Genomic DNA, 13393 nt, shown 5'->3' with positions numbered 1-13393 from the left:
AGGAGAAAGAAAGAGAAAGAGAGAGGCAGGGAGGGAAGGAGAGAAACACACAGAGACAGAGATAATAGAGTAAGAGATGGACACATAGAGAGATAGGAGAATGGAAAGGAAGGAGGGGAGACAGACAGAAAGAGGGAAGGGGAGGGTGGGAAGAAAGGAGGGGAGAGACAGACAGAGACACAGAGACAAAGAAATGGCCAGGGAAAGAGAGAAGAAGAAAATACATGACATAAGTATTCAGTAGAAGATGGTCTAAGATGAATGAGCCCTTCATTCAGAGGGGACTCTAATGGGCTCCAACACTTTACCTGTGAGATCTTTCTCTCGGAACTGTATGATGGGAAGCACCATCGAGTCCGCCAGTTGCTTTGTCAGCTCTGTATGAAGAAGGTTTAGCTGAAAGACAGATACACCTCCTGAGACGCAAGCCAAGAGCAGGATTCGGAGCTCTGCCTTTAGTGTTCTCTCTCCCTCCCCCTCTTCCCTCTCCTTCAGAAGACAGTTATAGTTACTTGCCTAGGAACTGGTGGGGCAGGATTTGAATTCAGAAGATAGAATGGTACATGGGAAGGAGGGCTGAATTTTCAGCAGAGGAACCAGGTTCAAATCTCAGCTCTGCTTCCTATTACCCATGAAAAACCCTATAGAATGAGTAGTTCATGTTAGATGGCCTCTAAGGTTTCCCCTATGTCTAGATTTTTGATCTTATGCTTCTATAATCACCATTCAATCTCCCTGGGCTTTAATTTCCTCACCTGTAAAATACAAAGTTTGGAGTGGGTGGTCTCTGAGGTCCTTCCAGCTCTAAGCTGAAAATCATCCTATCATCCTAATATATCTGGAAAGTCCTTATTTTTAAAATAAAGAAGTTGCACTAGATGCACTCTAAAGTCTCTTCCCCAAACTTCTAGATCTGTGACTCTATGATCTAACCCAGCTAGTCTGTCTGGGGGATATCAAGGGCATGGAGATGGTCCAGTGAAAACCCAACTGGACTTGCTTAACCTATCCATGACATGTTTGTAGAGCACTAAATGGTGACATTGCTACCAGACTCTTAAAAAGAAAAGCCACGGTGGTTTGCCAGGCTTAGGGTGAGTTCCTCTGGCTAAACTAGCCAAGGGAGTTTCTGAATGGAGAAATGAGAGCTATCTCATCTTTGTTTACTCTGCCGATTTCTCAATAGATCCGCATCCAAGCTACCCCTCCCAAAGCCTGGGAATGCTTTTACAAACCAACAATGAACAGCACTGGTCGCCATGCTTAGCATAGGTCACTCATTCACTGAGGCACTAGGGGACCTTTGGCCCTCCAAATAGGGCTCTGGTTTGAAGTCTCACTTGAAAGGGAGCCTCACTTGAGAACCTGCTCACACCAAAGGCACAGCCAGGATGTGGGCTTGGGAAAGCTTCATAGGAAGGATGCTGCTTGCTGAAGCCACATTGGGAGACTTCAATCCTGCCTGTTGCTTGGGAAAGGAGGTTCCCGAGAACAAGGAGGCGATTGTGTTCTAGCAGATTCCTCACTCTGGGATGGAACAATGGCCCTTGATTCTGCTCCCCATCCCTCCCACCTAAGAACTTAACTGAGACTGATGTGTCTAAATGGTCTCACTAAGAAGAGGGAAAAGGAGCTGTCGCTGCGGATTTTCCCTTAATTCTGACAAAGATGAAAATCTATTCAACTTCTTGCCATGCTAAGGCACCAAAACCGAAAGCAAAAAAGAAAAGAGATTCTGGGGGCTGGTGATGACAAGCTCATTTTTACACAAGGCAGGCAATACCCAATTCAATCTAATTCAACATGCTTTTCTTGAGGGCACCTATGGTACCTGGCACTGTCCAAGGTGCTAGTGGCGCAAAAGATCAGAATGAGAAGAAGCCCTCAGTGGGCTTACTTCCTACTACAGATGATCTCTCTCTCTCTCTCTCTCTCTCTCTCTCTCTCTCTCTCTCTCTCAACAAGAATTTATTAAGTATCTTCTATGTGCTAGATAATGAGGAATACAAAGATGTAAAGAAAATAGTTCCTGTCCTCGGAGAGTTTATATTTTATGGAGATTATTGCACATATAAGACAATCAGTGAATCAATTAGCAAGGTTAGTATCTCTCTCTCTTTCTTTCCTCCTCCTCCTCCTCTTCCTCCTCCTCCTCTCCTCTTCCTCCTCCTCTTCTTCCTCTTTCTCCTCCTCCTCCTCTTCCTCCTCCTCCTTCTTCTTCTTTTCCTTCTCCTCCTTCTCCTCCCCTTCCTCTCTCTTCTCTTCTCTTCACTTCTCTTTCTCTCTGTGTGTCTCTCTCTGTGTATCTCTTTGTCTTTGTCTCTATTTCTCTTTTTCTCTCTCTGTCAGTTTCTCTCCCTCCCTCTGTGCTAGATGCTGGGGACAGAAAAGACCAAAATGAGGCAGCCTCTGCCCTCAGAGTGCTTATATTCAACTGGAGATAACTACATGTATAAAACAATCAATAAATTAATTAACAAGAGTTTATTAAGAACTTTAAAGTGCCAGACAATGGGGATACAAAGGTGAAAATGAAATAGTCCCCATCCTCAAGAAGTTTACATTTTATTGGAGTGAAACAACATATACATATATTCATATACATTAAGGCTGTCTCTGGAGACAGAGGAAGTGGGTTTAGATTCTGCCCTTACAAACACTAGCTGTGTAAAGTAATCTTGGACAGTCAGTCACATAAAGCTACTCACTTTTCTCATCAGTAAGAGAAGAGGGTTGAGCTCAATGGCATCTGAGATTGCTTTCAGCCACCTTACCTATGATCTTATTTTTTGTAGTTTCACAAATGTAGGAAACTCCCTTGACCAGTACTGATCTTCTCTTATTGTGGAGCTTATAGTCTTATAGTATAGCTTATAGTCTTAGGATCTCCTGGGGAGCTAAGGAGTTAATTGACTTATCCAGGCTCACATAGCCAATATGTGTGAAAAGTGGGGATTGATCCAAGGATTTCCTAACTTCAAGATGCTTCTCACAAACTAACTCCTTTATCTGTAAGATAACTCTGGGCAAGTCACTTAACCCCAATTGCCTCAGAAAAAAAAGAAAAAGAAAAAGATGAGGTTTAAACCACATACATACATACATTTTTACACACATACACACACACACACACACACAAATACATACTTACACTTGGAGCTTTCAGCTTTAAATCTATGATACTCAAGTGTTACTATACCATAATGTGCCTCAGTTTCCTCATCTGCAAATGAGGGCTGGACTCATCTACTCATCTATCTATCTCTATTCATTATATATATATATATATATATATATATAGAGAGAGAGAGAGAGACTTTGAGGTCTCTCCCAGCATATCTATAAGTAATATCTTCTCAGAGGCAGAAACAAAGAGGTTTTTCTTAGTAGCCATATCAATCATATAGACTAATTAATCTTCATATTAGTAGGAGGGTTAAACAAAATCTAGATTGCTATTAGAAAGCCTGAAGGCCAGAGGCTCCTAGTGATCTGCTTCCTAAGAATGATTAACTCATATCATCTGTAGGCCCAGGAAAAGGAGCTCAGAATGTTTGTGTTCTGCCTTCATGACTTTTCGGGTCAGATCAACTTCTGTCTGCTCTATGAGCCAAACTGGTTTGCTCACTGCTCCTGAACACACCCTGGCCACTGCTGTTGCCTCTGCATTTGGCTGTGAAAAGCACTCCCACACATTTCTGCATGGTTCAGGACCTTATTCATCCTTCAAAGAAGGCGTAGCTCCCATGTTATGACCTTTACAAAGCCTTTCCTGGCTCTCTAGGTGCCCTTCAAGTGGAGACATGGTATCCTTCCTCCACCTCCCTACAAAATTTTGCCTAAATGTTTAAAGAGTGCTGATGGCACGGGCAGTTTTGGAACTTGAGCATTTCTGGGCATGGCTGATTCTTTCTGCTAGATCAGACACTCCTGGAGGTTGATAATTGTATGATGTTTGAGGGCAGGGACTGTTTGTCTCTGATTTAGCTCTGTGTTCATTCTTCCCTGCCTCTCTCTCTCTGTCTTCTCTCTCCTTCCATCCTCTGTCTCCTTCCCTCCCTTTCCCCTCTCTCTTTCTTTTGTCTGTCTGCTTCTCTTTCTCCTTCTCTCTCTCCCTCCCTCCTTTCTTTTTCTGTCTCTGCCTCTTTGTTTTTCTCTCTGTCTCTTGTCTTTCTATCTCTAGGTTTGTCCCTCTATTCTCCCATCCTTTCTCCTTTCCCTTCCTTTTCTTTCTTTCTTTTTCCTACTTTCTTTCATCTTTTTTCTCTTCCTTCCTTTCTATTATCTTTCCTTCTTTCCCTTCTTCTTTGTTTTTTTTCTTTCCTTCCCTCCTTTCTTCTCTCAGTGACAGATGCTGGTGATTATCTATTAGAAGGGAGGAAGAGACTAAGGAAGGAAGGAATGAAAGAGGAAAAAGAGAAATGGGGAAAAAAGATGAAAGGAATAAAGAGAAGAGGAAGAAGAAACAAAGAAGGAAAATTGGAAGAAAAGATGATACAAGAAAGGAAAAAGGAAAGGAAATAGGAAGGAAGGAGGAGGGAGAAAGGAAAGAAAAGAGGAAGAGAATAAAGAAGGAAGAAAGGAAAGAAGTAAACATGAGAGAAGAGAAGGAAGAGAGCAAAGGATGAAGGAAAGTAAAAAATAAATAAAAGAGAAAAGGAAGGAAGGGAGGGGAGAGAGATACACAGAGAAATAGAGAGAAAAAGAAAAAGATAAGGGAGAAAGAGGGAGGAGAGAGAAAGAAAGAGAGACATATAGATAGATAGGAGATAGACGGGGGGGGGGAGAGGAAGGGAGGAAGAGAAGGAGAAGGAGATAGAGAGAGAAGAAAAGGGAGATTTTATAAGTATTTAAGAAGCCCATACTATGTTCTACCACACTAGGTACTGGGAATAAAAAGACAAAGATAAAATAGGAAAAAATAAAAAGGAACAAAGAAAGGAAAGAAAAGACAGGGAAAAGAATGAGAATTAGCAAGGAAGGGAGAGAGAAAGAAAAACAAAAGACAAAGGAAGAAGGCAAGGGAGGGAGAAAGAAGGGGAGGAAGGCTCATAGGCTACCAGCTTCAGAACTTAAAAAAAAAAAAAAACTTTGGAGGCTGCCTAGTCCTGTACTTCATTGTACAGATCATAAAAACGCCCAGGGAGGAAAGGATTACAAGTCGAGGTTAAGGCTGGAAGGGCCATTAGAGGTATTCTAATGTAACTCACTCCTATTCCAAAGGAGGAATCTGAAACCTAAGAAAGAATAAAGAAATAAATAGATAAAGGAAAGCATTCAGTGTTCCTCTGGCTTTTGAGGAAACACATTTCCTAGGTGTTTCTATCACCTACTTCCCTCCATTGTAAAACCTCCATCCTCTGCTTTTGGTTTTGTTTGAACCTCATAAGGCTCTCTGAGCAGAGGGGAAGAGGCTCCTCCCCTAGGTTTGGGCCAGGGGTGGCAGCTGGGAGCAGTCTCCTTCCCTCATGCTTTACCTGGGTTAATCATAAATCACATTCATGCTCAGATCTGTACATTTAAAAGCCAGACAGGCCAAGAACCCTAAGCTTCCAGAGCCAGAAAGATATCCAGCAATGCTCTCATTTACAGGATAGGAAACTGAGGTCCACAGAAGTGATGTGGTTCGAAGCCACTGAACCAGGCTGCCTGTGCTAAACCTCCTCCTGGGTCATTTTGGAGCCCAAAGGGAGGGCAGTTTGGGATGGAGGCAAGAGCATCCGTTGGGGATTAGTGTTCTCCCTCTGTCATCTTGGATCCTTGATTCAACTGCTCTGATCTTGTTTCATCATCTGTACAATGAAAGATTTGGCCAAATGATCCTGGTGTCCATTTTAGCCCCAACCATTCCCATTTAGAGTCACTCATTGAAAATGTTCCATTTTGAAGAGATTGCTGTATACTTTCCCCAGTTATGGGGAGCAGCACAATGTAGTCACCAGATCAGACTTACAGTTTAGCTGGAAGGGGTCTCAGAGGCCACATCATCCAGCACCCTCATTTTATGGATAAGGACACAGGCAGGTTAGGAAGGTGAAATTACCTGTCCAAGGTCACACAGGTAACAAGAGCTTGGATTTGAACCTGGATCCTCTGACTTGGTTTGCAAAGTGGCGCAGCAGATGCTGGGCCTAGAATCAGAAGATCTGAGTTCAAATGTGACCTCTGACACTTACTAATTGTGTGAGCCTGGGAAAATTAGTTCACCTCAGTTTCCTCACAAGGAAGTGGCAAAACACTAAACTGTTTTGCTAGGAATATGCCAAACAGGGTCATGAACCTTGGTACTAGAAGGGATCTTAGAATCTCTGTTATGGTGGTTCTTGAGCCACGGACATTCCAGTGCCCGGATTAAGGGGATTCTTGCAATTTGTGGCAACCACACAGTTTCCTTCTTCCTATTAGTATCCCCTTTTCCCAAACATTGGAGCCTCAGCTTACATTTACAAGGCATTTAACATTAAAAAAAATTATTTATAATATTCATAGCAGCTCTCTTCTCAGGGAAAAAGAAATTAAGGTGATGCCCATCACCTGGGGAATTATTCAGTAAACCGTGGTACACGTTTGTGATGGAACATTATTGTTCTATAGGAAATGATGAGCAGGATGCTGTCAGAAAACAAACAAACAAAGAAACAAACAAACAAACCCTGCAAAGGCCTTCCTGAACAAAGTGAAGTATATTGCACCCAAAGTAATAGCAATGTTGTGGGATGACCAGATGTAAATGACTTTGTTATTCTCAGTAGTAGAATCATCCACACCCACTCTGAAGAACTTATGAAGAAAAATCCCATCCATACCCAGAGAAGGAACTAATTGTGTCTGATACAGACTGAAGCATTCTCTCTCTCTCTCTCTCTCTCTCTCTCTCTCTCTCTCTCTCTCGCTCTCATTTGCTCTCACTCTCTCTCGCTCTCTTTTTCTTTCTCTCTCTCTAACTTAATTTTTCTTGAGGGTTTTTATTCTCATTAGGTGGGAGATCTATGTTTTCTTTCACAACTTGACTTTTATGGAAATGTTTTTCATAATTTCACATGTGGTTTCTTAATTGTGGATGAGGACAAGGGTGAAAACCTAGCACTCAAAAATCTTAAAAACAAATGTGAAATATTGTTTTGAATATAACTGGGAAATTTTTAAATAAAATAAAATTTTAAAATATTAAAAAATTATTTTATTCTGTATCAATATAGGAAGTCAGATCTTTAGGACTTCTGGGATGCCTTTCTTACATTAAACAGAAATAAGCAAACTGAGAACAAGAACCTGATGTGTCTGGTGAAAGCAGCCTGGTTTGGGTGGGGCTAGGTAACACAAAAGTCCAGGTCAGCTTGGCTATTTCAGGCCCTTCACCTGGTATCCTCTGTGCTCTCTGGCCTTATCCTTTAGGGCTGGCTTTGGCCAGAACAAAATACATTTGGATTCAAGGCAGATGGACGAAAGAGAGGAAAAGCATGGGATCATTTCTTTAGCCTTGGAAGGCCTGTGATCATACCTCATAAGCTCTTAACTAGAAGGGATCACAGAAACTACCTAATTTTGTGACCTGAGAATCTGATTAGACCAAGCATATTAAGCATTTCATCAACTGGAAAAATGCTACATTAATGGCAACTGTTTTTATGATTGTGATTGCATACATATTTCAATCACAGTGATTCTTAAAGACTACCTATTAAGGCACACGGGGGTTGCTCTGTTTTAATGGCATGAGTGTCCACTCCAGTGAAACAACGTATTTATTTTCTTTTCTGTGCCAGATCTATAGTTTTATCCAGTTGTAAAAAGTGAAAAGTCCCTCCGTGAATGCAACTGTAATTGCATAAAGCAACTCTTTAAGGTTATATAAATTGTGGATAGCTCGCAATTGGTATTAAGTATAGAGTTCCCATACCAAAGAAATCACAGACCCATGAAATACTGAAATGAATATATCTATATATCCATATATGATAATAGTTGGCATTTATATAGCACTTTAAGGTTGGGAAAATCCTTTACAAATATTATCTCATTTGATCATTACAACAACTCTGGAAGGTAGGCACTATTATTATTTTCATTTTACAGATGAGAAAACTGAAATATAGAAGGATTCAGCAACTGAACTTGAGTCACATAGCTAATGTGTCTAAGGAACGATTTTTATTTCAGTCTTTTTGGCTTCAGGTTCAGTGCTCTATAAACCAGATCATCTAGCTCTCCTGAAAATTTTTAATAGATATCTAAAATTTTTATTTATTAATATTTATTAAAATTAATTAAACAGTTAAAAATATCTAAGACATGAAAGAAAGCCCAAGAAAGAGAATCATATGGTAATTTCCCAAGAACCTTACCTCATCCACCACCTTGGAAAAATAGTGGAGAGTGGTAATGACTTCTTCATCTCCTTTGCCAAGAGCAAAATTCTAAGATGAAAATAAAAATAAAAAAGAGGCAGGTGTTATCAGAGTGCCATGGATATCAGCAATAGAGTAAATATACTGATTTCATGAGACTGCTTTCTGTTTTTGCATCTGGCTCTTCTTAAATGAAGAAAATCATGATGAACAACAGCAGGAAAAGAGTTACTTCAAAAAGAACTGTGATTTAAAACTGGGCAATCCTCCCTTGGCTAATGAGAAGAGATGGTGTGAGCTGTGAGCTCTTCTCCATCCCACCTTATCAATCCATGCATTTTCCCTGATACTATCTGCCCCATTATTGGCCCATATCCTTCTTATTGCAATTTATTGCAATGAAATTAATTTATTCACTTATTTTATCAACTCTTCCAAGAGTGGTCAAGTTGTCTTTAACCTTCCCCCCCCCCCCTTTGGACTGAATCTGTAATTTCACTGGTATAGAGAACTTCCAGTGAGGAAAAAACTTTCTACTAATGAAGGCCAGTACCTTTTCTGTAACTTTGATCCTTGGAGAGTTGCTGGGGAACCAGTGGATAAAATGACCTGCCCAGGATTACATAGCCACCATTTCAGAAATGGGGCTTGAAACCAGGTCTTCCTGATTCTTCAGCCAGCTTTATCCATTATGTCATATTGTCCCTTATCCCAGTGCCTTAATCTATTCTAGTCAGGGCTGTCTCTATGAAACAGTAAATTTTTAAAAGGGTGGAACTGTGTCTCTTTTTTACTGATTGATTGATTTTTAGGACTGTATCTATTCAGTTGCATGGTATGCCTTTCAACCAGGGTCCTTCACAAACTCTTTCCTTGCCTCTGTTGCCATTTGCAGCAAATACTCATAGAACACATAGTGTGTATATAACAAGAACATTTTTAAAAACCCAATAATACTAATTCAATTTACTAGTAATTATTACAGAGGATGATGGTTTGGAGAATTCCATCATAAAATTTCCTTTATCAATACCCTTATCAAGTCATTAGAATAGAAACACCTGGAGAGCATTTTTAAAATTTTTTCCTTTATACTTTCAGCACCTAGGATAGTGCCTAGAATACAGCAGGTGATTAATAAATACTTTATAGGATTGAATCACATTACCTGTTTCTCATATGCCAGCAACTGTTTGGAAAGTTGTTGGGTAGCTAAGCACATTTCATTCTGTAGGGGAGGAAAAGAGATACCGATGTTAGTACAAAGTGTTTAAGGGGACTTCCAAGAACCAGCTCAGATCTTCCTTATTGTGGGGGTTAGATTTAAGACCCATTTGGGGCTTCTCCATTTTATTCCTTCCTTGATTGTGTTCAGTTATGGGTGTCATTGGGTAGTGGGTTAAAGGATTGCTCTGAAGGCAGAAAAGATTTGGATTCGAGTCCTCCTCTGACAAATACTGGCTGTGGGAACATGAACAAGTCACTTCATTCTTGCAGCATAAGCTACAGACGAGTTGCCCATCTGTGCTGTGGGAGGGAGTTTCCACAAGGGAAGTAACACACATATATCCCAGTGAAATTGAAGATCTGGATGTGAACCTCTTATTAATTCCTTTGTCCTCCCACTACCTCGAGCTGTCAACCACAGTGGCTGTGTGCCCTCCTTGGCAAGAACTAAGCAACAAGTTGCCTTTGATTCTTCCTTGACTTTGGAACTGGGCTGGCAATAGCTCTGAAAAGCAATGGAAAAACCCGCCACAGATCTCCTGGCATCAAATTGCACCAGAGGGCAAAAGGAGAAAATGATAATTTGCCACTCAACTCCACCTCCCTGGGACTCAAGTAAAGAAGGGGTCAAGGCAGACTGTGTTAGCTTCTCAGGAAGGTTTAACGGAGCCAGGTGCCCCATGCGGATGTTTCTGTTGGGTAATAACAAATATCACATTTTCTCACACTTATATAACACTTTTAGGTGTGCAAAGGGCTTTTACAAATATGATCTTCTTTTCACCTCATAACAATCCTGGAAGTCAGGTCCTATTATTATCCCCATCTCACTGAGGCTAAGAGAAGGCTTGTCCAGAGATTGCACAGGTGGGAAAGAGAGGAGAGACAGAGACAAAGAGACACAGAGAGAAGACAGAGGCAGACAGAGACAGAGAGACAGACGGACACAGAGATAGACAAAGGGGAGGAGATAGGGAGGGAAAGAGAAAAAGAGGACACAGAGAGTAAAAGGGCAAAGAGAAAGAGAAGACAGACAGAGACAGAGGCAGACACACACACAGAGTGGGAAAAATGGGGAGGGGGAGAAAGATAGAGAGACAGACAGAGAGAGGCTACATGAGGCCCCTCTGATCACTCAGCTGTCTCTCCACCCTTGAGATATTTTGTATTCATTTTTAATAATAATTGGTAGCATTCATATAGAGCTTTAAGACATGCACACAAAAATTTTGCATATTTTCTTAAACATATGCTGGGCACTGTGCTAAGTGGTGAGGACACACAGAAAGCATCCCTTTCCTTGAAGAGCTCCCAGTCTAATGAAATGTCTCCTCTGATGCTCACAGCCACGCTCACACATAGTTGGTGCTATTTTTAGCTTCATTTTCCCAATAAGAAGACCAGGTTTCAGAAAGACTAGTTGAATTTCCCAGGGTCACAGAGCCAGTCTCTAGGACACAATTCATACTCTTACTGTTTTTTAATTCCAAGCCTAATATTCTAGCTATCTATTAAGATGCTTGTGGTTATCACGTGCTCCCACATCTCCCTCCCATCTGATGAGACCCTGAGTGGGGCAAGACCTGTTTTGTTTCTGTATTTATGGCCCCATGCTTATGATGATTGATTAACTGATTGACTGTTGTGTGTCTGCAACTCAGGAAAAGCCACCCAGATAGTCGGTTAGTCCTTCTCAAAAGCAGAGGTAACTCTTCTATGGATTTTTATTATGGAAGGTACTATAACAAAAGACTCAGTCATGGATTAACAGCCCAACTCAAACATCAGCCTCCCTAATGGTGACTGGCAGAGGTGGAAAGATAAACTTTGAGTAAACCTGGAAGAAAAACAGAGCTGCTGGTAAAGGACTCATTGATCTTACCGCATCCTGGAAGACCAGTGGTGGCTGGGATCTGAAGCCACCCAAATGCTATTGAGTTGAACTGATTCCCAAATGTTTCTGTGCCTTTAGGACATGTGATTTCAGTGATGTGGGACTTTCTATTGGTTTGGGTCGTTCACCTTTCTTATATAGAGCAGTTTGGGGAAGTTGTTGTGTGGTCAAATGCTCCATCCCCTGCTTATTGACCTTTCCTTAGAGAATCTCTTGGATCTTAGTGTGAAAAAATTTAAATTTAAAAGGGTTGAGAGACATTTTCTAAGTAATTTAATAATTTTATTAATAAGGCCAGCAGGTTATTAATAAAAGAATGGTCATTTGGCTATCTTTATTAGACATGTAATGATAGTGGAGTCACAGTTTATAAGCCCTTCAAAGAGTAGATGTAGTTATATTAAAATGAGGATCTTGAATCTCCTAAGTCTTGGTTAAAGAGACATCAATTTCTATATTACCTAACAAAAGGGAGGATCCGTATTTCCCAGACCTGTCTGGGCAAACACGAGAAGGACACCCATTAGCCCAGACTTAGAATTTCTTTTACTGTCTGTTAAGATCTTAGCCTGGGTGAATCCTTGAGATTTCCCACACTAGTTGATTTCTGGATGAGTTAGTAGACAAAGGGAGAAGCTTATTCCCAATATAATAATTAGTTACTAAATATAAGAAAGAAATATTCATTTCATACAATGATGAGGTCCAGAGTAATTGGTTGCAGTTGGCAGAGAGAGAGTTTTGATGGAATATTTGTCTATAACGTTTTCTCCTAAATAAACCAAAGATAAAATAAACTAAATGACCAAAGAGAATGGCCATCATGAATTCTTCACATGTTCGAACCCCAGCACTTGGTGCCTACCATCTCATCATTTGGTGCTAAACCCCAAACACATCATTTGGAAACAGCAATTGCTCCCCTAAAACACATCAGCAGCAGGAGCTTGGTTTGTATATCAGGCTTTTCCTGCTTGGTAGAATATAAGCTCCTTGAGAGTAAGGGACTGTTTCATCCTTTGTATCCCCACTATCTACCACAGTACCTGGTACACAGTAGGTGCCTGATAAATACAGACTGACTTACTGATGGATTGCTAGGTTCCACAAGAGTTTAAATTCCATTGGCACAGCCTCCTTGATCCCAGGTTACCTGTGGTTCACAATGAGGCTTCTAGGTAGGGATTTACTCATGACTTATGACATCATTTTAGGTTTAGGCCTGGAAGAGATCTTAGAGACTATTGAGACCAACCTTTTACTAAGAAACTGATTTATGGAAGTAAAATACTCACTCAAGATCATGCTGCTAATCTGAGCAGGCAGGACCTGACACAAGTCCAGGACTCTGCCTATTTGTGCTCACTAGCTTAGGACCACTTAGAATAGTACGGGCACATAGTAGTTGCTTAATAAATGCTTAATGGCCAACTAATAGATCTAACTGCCTCTACCATCTCTCTCCTGAAAATGTTTTGTTGGCAGTTCCTATTGGAGTCATAGAAGGCAGAATAATAGATGAAGAAATGGAAAGGATACAGAAGTGTTAAACATTAGCAAACAGTTCTTTGGGGGAGGAGAGTGCCTGCAAAACACACTGGTAAGATTAACCTGTATTATTAATACTCTCTCTATCACTTTCTTAAGCCTAGCCAATCAATCAATCAATCAAGCTCTGATTTGTATGATTTTTGAGGTTTAAATGCTCACAGTGAAAATTTAACGATGGGCTCTTCTTCATAAACTAGTCTGAGCTGGCTCCAGCACTCTTGGTCATTTTATAGATTGAGAAATGAAACCCCTCAGACACAGATTAAATAATATGGCCCAAATTACATAGGTAATCTCAGAGACTCTAACTCCAAACTCTGACACAGGTTTTATATTTCACTTTGCTTTCGCTTCCTTTTAGATATTGTGAATA

At 40.7% G+C, this 13393-nt stretch overlaps 1 protein-coding gene across 1 annotated transcript in view; it reads right to left on the bottom strand.

Annotated features, from left to right (window-relative positions):
• The window catches only part of APPL2 (adaptor protein, phosphotyrosine interacting with PH domain and leucine zipper 2), a 79590-nt gene that overhangs the window by 38920 nt on the left and 27277 nt on the right, over positions 1 to 13393 (bottom strand). Inside the window, exons 3-5 of the mRNA XM_003771096.4 lie at positions 9517 to 9576; positions 8346 to 8417; positions 309 to 396 (exon numbers count right to left, since the gene is read on the bottom strand). Of these exons, the coding sequence (XP_003771144.1) occupies positions 309 to 396; positions 8346 to 8417; positions 9517 to 9576 (220 nt within the window). The remainder of the gene's footprint in view (positions 1 to 308; positions 397 to 8345; positions 8418 to 9516; positions 9577 to 13393) is intronic.

Source organism: Sarcophilus harrisii, chromosome 5 (genome assembly GCF_902635505.1).
Source record: "Sarcophilus harrisii chromosome 5, mSarHar1.11, whole genome shotgun sequence".
NCBI lineage: Eukaryota > Metazoa > Chordata > Mammalia > Dasyuromorphia > Dasyuridae > Sarcophilus > Sarcophilus harrisii.
This window is presented reverse-complemented; position numbering and strand designations above follow the sequence as displayed.